At 36.5% G+C, this 9,862-nt stretch overlaps 1 protein-coding gene across 1 annotated transcript in view; it reads left to right on the top strand.

Moving 5' to 3' along the window:
- Positions 1-1,236, top strand: part of Jhbp1 (Juvenile hormone binding protein 1) — a 29,406-nt gene extending 28,170 nt beyond the window's left edge. The window contains exon 5 of the mRNA XM_075290162.1: positions 766-1,236. Coding sequence (XP_075146277.1) covers positions 766-914 — 149 coding nt within the window. The 3' untranslated portion in view covers positions 915-1,236. The remainder of the gene's footprint in view (positions 1-765) is intronic.
- Positions 1,237-9,862: the final 8,626 nt, after the last annotated feature.

Raw genomic sequence — 9,862 nt, 5'->3', positions numbered from 1 at the left:
GATGGTATCGAAATCGTGGATCCACAAAGTGATGCAGGATATGAAATAGTCGGCCCTCTGACTTTAGACTTTCCTTACGTTACTTGTTATATATATGCAAAAGATTGCCAATTTAAAAAAGTGTGACAACTTTTATGTTTAAAGTGCCACTTTCTGCACCTGTTTTAAAAAATCTCGACTATAACGGTACTACTTAAAAAACTTGAAATCTGTTCTAAAAATCGCTGTGTCCGAAATACTTACAAATTACAAAGATTGCGTAAAAAACTGACGTCATTACATTTTTTACAATTCCGATAATAATTATAAAAATTAATGAAGTAACAAAATAATTTTTCTCGCTTTGTTGTTAAAATTACAATTTTTTATCTCTTATGATTATTTTACTATAAACGAGTAAATTTATTAATATAGATTAGTATATTTTTTCCAATTTTAAAGAAATATTTTAATTTTCTTATTGTTATTTTATATTTATTAAAAATTAGTTCTAACATAATATAATTTCAAATGGGTATTTGTTGAAAAAATCTCTGAATGTCAGAAAAATGCAAAACTTGATCGACTTCATGTGTTTTGATACCAGAGAATCTAATATACACCATAAAAAACAATTAATAGCAAATTGTGGAAAAATATTATTAGTTCTCTAAGTATGATGAACTAAACACTAGTTTGTTATTAGTTACAAATAATATTTTTTAGTGTACATTTTATTTGTGGACTTTGAATTTTAATTTATTTCTGTGCTTATTTCTTTTGCAGTGCAAGCCACCAATTTGTTCTTACGTGATAATGCCCGCATCGTTTTGGAGGCCATGCAGCCACAGTTACAGAAAAAATTAGCCAGTGAATTTGGAAAATTATCAAATCAGTTCCTGAAACATGTCCCAAGAGATTGGTTCTATATATAAAGTAGATGATGCTAAATCTCAATTAGATTATGTTTTGCTTAATTTTATTTGTAAATAAAAAATATATACTATAAAATCCTGTAGTTTTAGAAACTAGACTATTTAAGTATATATTTTACGATTCATTGTATTATTTTTCATATATGTGTATATATGTTTGTATATATATGTATAGTTTATATATCTTGGAAATATCATCTATATATGTCCTCATATTGTATGATTTAGTTTACTATTTGGAATGTATCATCAAAACAAAAACTGGAAACACATATTGATGTTTATCGAAAATTATGGAATAAATGAAAAAAATAAAACGAAAGACGCAAAATTATTTTCAATGGGATTTAGTCGAGATACACCCGAGTCAAAAAATTCTGTATGATACAAATATTTTTTTACTTTTGACCAAAAGTTGATAAACTTTTATAAGAAAATTCCATTGAACAGAGGATTTTGTTATCAACCAAATCATTATACCCTCCCTAAACCTCATAGTGGTCAGGATATAATAACTTTGATCTGCCAAAAAATGTACCTACCAGAAATATTGATTTTAGACCCCATAAAATATATACCGAACGACTCAGTATCACCTCATGAGTCGATCTAGCCCTTGGTGTCTGTCCGTCCGTCTGTCCATGTATTTGTTGTTCGCAGGATTCCGGTCGCAATTATTAAGCGATTTTGACGAAATTTGGTACAGGGTGGTTTTTGGGCACAAAGACGAACGCTATTGAATTTTAAAGAAATCGGATCAAATTTAGATAAAGCTCCCATATATATATATATATATATGTATCGCCCGATTTTGACAAATGGGGTCACGTTGCGCCCATTACTAACCGATCGTCAAATTTGTCGCAAAGTATTCTTTTTCATCACCTTTCAAGTCTGCAAAATTTCATCGAAATCGGTTCAGATTTAGATATTGCTCTCATATAAAGGGTGATTCTTTTGAGGTTAGGATTTTCATGCATTAGTATTTGACAGATCACGTGGGATTTCAGACATGGTGTCAAAGAGAAAGATGCTCAGTATGCTTTGACATTTCATCATGAATAGACTTACTAACGAGCCACAACGTCGAATTTTCAGTGAATGGGCCCTAGAAAAGTTGGCAGAAAATCCGCTTTTTTATCGACAAATTTTGTTCAGCGATGAGGCTCATTTCTGGTTGAATGGCTACGTAAATAAGCAAAATTGCCGCATTTGGAGTGAAGAGCAACCAGAAGCCGTTCAAGAACTGCCCATGCATCCCGAAAAATGCACTGTTTGGTGTGGTTTGTACGCTGGTGGAATCATTGGACCGTATTGTTTCAAAGATGCTGTTGGACGCAACGTTACGGTGAATGGCGATCGCTATCGTTCGATGCTAACAAACTTTTTGTTGCCAAAAATGGAAGAACTGAACTTGGTTGACATGTGGTTTCAACAAGATGGCGCTACATGCCACACAGCTAGCGATTCTATGGCCATTTTGAGGGAAAACTTCGGAGAACAATTCATCTCAAGAAATGGACCGGTAAGTTGGCCACCAAGATCATGCGATTTGACGCCTTTAGACTATTTTTTGTGGGGCTACGTCAAGTCTAAAGTCTACAGAAATAAGCCAGCAACTATTCCAGCTTTGGAAGACAACATTTCCGAAGAAATTCGGGCTATTCCGGCCGAAATGCTCGAAAAAGTTGCCCAAAATTGGACTTTCCGAATGGACCACCTAAGACGCAGCCGCGGTCAACATTTAAATGAAATTATCTTCAAAAAGTAAATGTCATGGACCAATCTAACGTTTCAAATAAAGAACCGATGAGATTTTGCAAATTTTATGCGTTTTTTTTTTTAAAAGTTATCAAGCTCTTAACAAATCACCCTTTATATGTGTCGCCCGATTTTCTCAAATTTGGCCATAACCCCCTTATTGATCATCCGATCTTACTCAAAGTTTGTCACATCTAATATTCTATAGTACTTACTATATGTGTCAAAAATGATGGAAATCGGTTACGATTTAGATATAGCTCCCATATTTATGCATCGCCCGATTTTCCAAAATGTGATCATAAAAGCCTTGTTTATTAACCGATCTTACTGAAATTTAGCACAAGGTATCAACCAATTCGGCAAAATATCATCCAAATCGGTTCAGATTTAGATATAGCTCCTATATATATTTTTTTTAAGAACACACGTCTGGCACCCTACTGGTCATTGAGCTTAACATGGAATCAGTGATAAGAGAGAAGTTCACCAATGTGGTATCACAATGGACTGAATAGTCTAAGTTAGCCTTATAAATCGGGCTACCACCTAACCTAATGTAAGTTATAAGTCCGACCGAACAATTTAAAATCATGCAAATACGAGCCACTCACCCACACAAAAATGCAGTTGTGTGTGGCTGAGTGGCACTTTTGCGTGGGTGAGTTGCTCATATTTGATTTGACATCGGATTTGATGACAGGGGAATATACTCTATTTATTTATTTTCGAGAACCGAAAGCAGACAAATTATTATATGAAATTAACAATACAATGCACTCGCGGTAACGTGAACACCGCTTAACGTGAACACCGCATAACGTGAACATGCCTTTTCATACACTACTACTCCGTAAAGGTGAGTACTAAGTTCGAGTTTAGCCGCTAAAGTGAAATCTTTTTGGAAGTGAAAAAAGGCATCAATTTATACATCTTTGTTGTAAATTTTATTTGATGGGGAATAGCCCAAAGCAAGTTTTCACAAAATTTTGTATTCCGTAAAATGGATAATTAAGAAAAGTAATCGTGAAAAATGACGATTTTAGCGGCTAAGGGTAGGTACTATGTTCGGTTTTCGAGTTGAAAACCACTTTATTTTCGCGATTACTTTTCCTTAAATAACCAAAATTATAAATGAAAACAAACTTATTCCTGTAAAGTCTTGCCGAAATCTAGAGGAACAAGAAACTACGCATCAATTGAGTTAATTTGTCTGCTTTATATTGAACTGTTTCAATAAAGTAACCACGAAAATTTCAACGCGAAAATCGAACATAGTACTTACCTTAAAGGTGAGTACTATGTTCGGGGTTTTCACCAAAACACTAAACTAAAAGTACAAAAATATATATGAAGACGATCATATTTTGATCAAGTCTTACCAAATAATGGAAGGAAAAGATCCAAGGAGTTGATTGCAAATAATTTTATATTTCTATATTAATTAATTAAAAAAAGTAACCGTGAAAACAAGCTGGTTTTCAACATAGTACTCAGCTTAAACTCGAACTTAATACCCACCTTAACGCTGACAAAAATGAAATTTGACATTAAAGGCAGCTTCTACAATTTCATATACACATTCGGAATTTTTTAGTGATCTAGTTTGGCTTTTTTCGTGAATTTTAATTACTAATTTAAATTGCTTTATAATTCCATACCCACTGATATTTTTCCGATCTCTTTTTTTAATTTTTCATGAAATTAAATTAAGTTTTTATACCTTCCACCACAGGATGGGGGTTATATTAACTTTGTCATTCTGTTTGTAACACATCGAAATATTGCTCTAAGACCCCATAAAGTATTCTGGGTCGTGGTGAAATTCTGAGTCGATCTAAGCATGCCCGTCCGTCCGTCTGCTGAAATCACGCTAAGTTCCGAACGAAACAAGCTATCGACTTGAGACTTGGCACAAGTAGTTGTTATTGATGTAGGTCGGATGGTATTGCAAATGGGCCATATCGGTCCACTTTTACGTACAGCTCCCATATAAACGGACCCTCAGATTTGGCTTGCGGAGCCTCTAAGAAAAGCATATTTCATCCGATCCGGCTGAAATTTGGTGCATGATGTTGCAAAAATTGGTCTACATCGGTCCATAATTATATATAGGCCCCATATAAACCGATCGCCTCAAAGAGAAGCAAATTTCATCCCATCCGGTTGAAATTTGGTACATGGTGTTGGTATATCGTCTCTAATAACCATGCAAAAATTGGTCTATATCGGTCCATAATTATATATAGCCCCCATATAAACCGATCCCCAGATTTGGCTTGCGGAGCCTCAAAGAGAAGCAAATCCGATCCGGTTGAAATTTGGAACATGGTATTAGTATATAGTCTCTTACAACCGTGCCAGAATTGGTCCATATCGGTCTATAATTATGTATAGCCCCCATATAAACCGTTCTCAAGATTTGACCTCCGGAGCCTCTTGGAGGAGTAAAATTCATCCTATCCGGTTGAAATGTGGAACGTGGTGTTAGTACATGGTCTCTAACATCCATGCAAAAATTGGTCCACATAGGTTCATAATTATATATAGCCCCCATATGAACCGATCCCCAGATTTGGCTTGCGTAGCCTCTAAGAGAAGCATATTTCATTCGATCCGGCTGAAATTTGGTACATGGTGTAAGTATATGGTCTCTAGCAACTACGCAAAAATTGGTCTACATCGGTCCATAATTATATATAGCCCCCATATAAACCGATTGCCAGATTTGGCTTGCGGAGCCTCAAAGAGAAGCAAATTTCATCCGATCCTGCGGAAATTTGGTACATGGTGTTGGTATATGGTCTCTAACAACCATGCAAAAATTGGTCTATATCGGTCCATAATTATATATAGCCCCCATATAAACCGATTGCCAGATTTGGCTTGCGCAGCTTCAAAGAGAAGCAAATTTCATCCGATCCTGTTGAAAATTGGTACATGGTGTTGGTATGGTCTCTAACAACCATGCAAAAATTGGTCTATATCGGTCCATAATTATATATAGCCCCATATAAACCGATCCCCATATTTGGCTTGCGGAGCCTCTAATAGAAGCAAATTTCATCCGATGCTTTATAATTCCATACCCACTGATATTTTTCCGATCTCTTTTTTTAATTTTTCATGAAATTAAATTAAGTTTTTATACCTTCCACCACAGGATGGGGGTTATATTAACTTTGTCATTCTGTTTGTAACACATCGAAATATTGCTCTAAGACCCCATAAAGTATTCTGGGTCGTGGTGAAATTCTGAGTCGATCTAAGCATGCCCGTCCGTCCGTCTGCTGAAATCACGCTAAGTTCCGAACGAAACAAGCTATCGACTTGAGACTTGGCACAAGTAGTTGTTATTGATGTAGGTCGGATGGTATTGCAAATGGGCCATATCGGTCCACTTTTACGTACAGCTCCCATATAAACGGACCCTCAGATTTGGCTTGCGGAGCCTCTAAGAAAAGCATATTTCATCCGATCCGGCTGAAATTTGGTGCATGATGTTGCAAAAATTGGTCTACATCGGTCCATAATTATATATAGGCCCCATATAAACCGATCGCCTCAAAGAGAAGCAAATTTCATCCGATCCGGTTGAAATTTGGTACATGGTGTTGGTATATCGTCTCTAATAACCATGCAAAAATTGGTCTATATCGGTCCATAATTATATATAGCCCCCATATAAACCGATCCCCAGATTTGGCTTGCGGAGCCTCAAAGAGAAGCAAATCCGATCCGGTTGAAATTTGGAACATGGTATTAGTATATAGTCTCTTACAACCGTGCCAGAATTGGTCCATATCGGTCTATAATTATGTATAGCCCCCATATAAACCGTTCTCAAGATTTGACCTCCGGAGCCTCTTGGAGGAGTAAAATTCATCCTATCCGGTTGAAATGTGGAACGTGGTGTTAGTACATGGTCTCTAACATCCATGCAAAAATTGGTCCACATAGGTTCATAATTATATATAGCCCCCATATGAACCGATCCCCAGATTTGGCTTGCGTAGCCTCTAAGAGAAGCATATTTCATTCGATCCGGCTGAAATTTGGTACATGGTGTAAGTATATGGTCTCTAGCAACTACGCAAAAATTGGTCTACATCGGTCCATAATTATATATAGCCCCCATATAAACCGATTGCCAGATTTGGCTTGCGGAGCCTCAAAGAGAAGCAAATTTCATCCGATCCTGCGGAAATTTGGTACATGGTGTTGGTATATGGTCTCTAACAACCATGCAAAAATTGGTCTATATCGGTCCATAATTATATATAGCCCCCATATAAACCGATTGCCAGATTTGGCTTGCGCAGCTTCAAAGAGAAGCAAATTTCATCCGATCCTGTTGAAAATTGGTACATGGTGTTGGTATGGTCTCTAACAACCATGCAAAAATTGGTCTATATCGGTCCATAATTATATATAGCCCCATATAAACCGATCCCCATATTTGGCTTGCGGAGCCTCTAATAGAAGCAAATTTCATCCGATCCGGTTGAAATTTGGAACATGGTGTTAGTATATGGTCTCTTACAACCGTGCCAGAATTGGTCCATATTGGTCTATAATTATATATAGCCCCCATATAAACCGTTCTCCAGATTTGACCTCCGGAGCCTCTTGGAGGAGCAAAATTCATCCTATCCGGTTGAAATGTGGAACGTGGTGTTAGTACATGGTCTCTAACATCCATGCAAAAATTGGTCCACATAGGTTCATAATTATATATAGCCCCCATATGAACCGATCCCCAGATTTGGCTTGCGGAGCCTCTAAGTGAAGCATATTTCATCCGATCCGGTTCAAATTTGGAACGTGGTGTTAGTATATGGCCGCTAACAACCATACCAAAATTGGTCAATATCGGTCTATAGTTACATATAGCCGATCCCCAATCACACAAAAATTGTCCGTATCGGTTTATAATCATGGTTGCCACTCGAGCCAAAAATAATCTACCAAAATTTTATTTCTATAGAAAAATTTGTCAAAATTTTATTTCTATAAAAAACTTTGTCAAAATTTAATTTCTATAGAAAATTTTGTCAAACTGAATTATATACGTATTTAATCGGTCTTTTTTAATTTAATATATACAACGTATGGACTTACTTACAATTTAGAAGACGGTGTTAGGAGGTTTTAAGATACCTTGCAATCGGCAAGCGTTACCGCAACCCAAGTAAATCGATTGTGGATGGCAGTGTTTAAAAGAATTTTCTACGCAATCCATGGTGGAGGGTACATAAGCTTCGGCCTGGCCGAACTTACGACCGTATATACTTGTTAATAAAGGGTGGTTAAATTGTAAGGGCCGATGTTGAATGTGAACCACACCTAAACGCCAAGTTTTTTTCCGAAGTTTATTTGATACTTCTCTATTTCAGACTTATTCAATTTGAACCATGGAGAGATACACAATCCAACAACGGGTTAAATGGTTCCAAGAAATGGCAACAGTGGATGATCTATTTTCGAAGAAAATCATCTTCAGTGATGAGGCACATTTTCACCTCAGTGGATTCGTCAACAAACAGACTTGCCGCATTTGGGCGAATAAGAATCCAAGAGTGATTGTCGAAAAACTAATGCAACCACAAAGAGTGACTGTTTGGTGCGGTTTATGGGCTGGCGGCATCATCGGGTCGTATTTTTTCCAAAATGAGGCCGGTCAGGCAGTTACAGTAAATGGTGTTCGCTATCGTGAGATGATAACGAACTTTTTATGGCCCGAATTGGAATATATGGATGTGGACGATATGTGGTTTCAGCAGGACGGTGCCACTTGCCACACAGCTAACGAAACAATGGCTCTTTTGCGCAACAAATTCATCTCACGTAATGGCGATGTCAATTGGCCGCCAAGATCATGTGATTTGACACCGTTGGACTTTTTTCTTTGGGGTTATTTGAAATCAAAGGTGTACGTCGATAAGCCAGCAACAATTCAAGAGCTAAAGGATAAGATAATTCGGCACATTAACGGCATATAACCTCCATTATGACTCAGCGTCATCGAAAATTTGGACCATCGGATGAAGGTACGCCACCGAGGTCGCGGTGGCCATTTGGCCGATATTTTGTTCCATACATAATTGAGTAATACCAATATATCATAATAAAATGAAATTACAATTTCCTAAATAGTTTGTGTTTTATTCAAAATCAACATCGGCCCTTGTAATTTTAACCACCCTTTATTACTAATAACAAAAATAAAAGACTATCACGCTAGAACGTGTAAAACTCCCGAATATGGCTATGTTTTGTTTTGACATTCGCTGAAGTTCGCTAACGTGAACAATTTCGCTAACGTGAACTCTCTTTGTTTTACACGCAGAGAAGGAATATGATCACCTCAAACATGTTTCAAGAGCAAAATGTTATTTTTGTATGGTGACCATGTAATATGTTTGTCACTAAAATGTTATTTTCTCGTCAAATATAACCTGCTTGCCGAATTCAGATACATGATTTGCGAGAAAAGAACATGGTTGCGAAAACCATGTTACATGGTCACCACCCAAAAATAATATTTTGCTCTTAAAACATGTTTGAGGTGATCATATTCCTTCTCTGGGTGTAATTAGTTCAAGTTACCGCGAGTGCAATGTAGTTAGAATACACTTGTTGGAAATCATATTGAATTTAAGCCTTATTCAAATTTGTGTTAACTTGATAGTTTTTCGAATCGAATCCTATAATCTTATCGTCTATTTGAAATCACAGCGTTCCTTGTAATCATATAGTCGTTTCATAAATCATGATGTCGGTTCAATCATCATATGGTCATTTATTTATCATATAATAATTTTTGTATCGTTTGGTCGCTTCCTGCCATCATCTCGTCGTTTTTGTCAACATATATTCATTTGTGATCATAAAGTCGTTTTATAATCATAATGTGGCTTTAAAAATCATGTGGTCATTTAACCATCATGGGATAGTTTTTTGATATGGTGTTGTGTATAATCATGTGGTCACTTCCTGTCATCATACCGTCGTTTTTGGTCAACGTTTAGACATTGGCAATGATATAGTCGTTTTATTCATCTTCATGTCGTTTTATTAATCATACAGTCATTTAATCATCTTATTACGATGTTATGACGCAGGGTTGTATATAATCATACGGTCGCTTCCTGACATCTTATTGTCCTTTACTGTCAACGTATAGT

Source organism: Haematobia irritans, chromosome 1 (assembly GCF_050003625.1).
Source record: "Haematobia irritans isolate KBUSLIRL chromosome 1, ASM5000362v1, whole genome shotgun sequence".
Lineage (NCBI taxonomy): Eukaryota > Metazoa > Arthropoda > Insecta > Diptera > Muscidae > Haematobia > Haematobia irritans.
The sequence above is the reverse complement of the archived record's forward strand: the minus strand, read 5'-3'. Positions and strand labels throughout refer to the sequence as shown.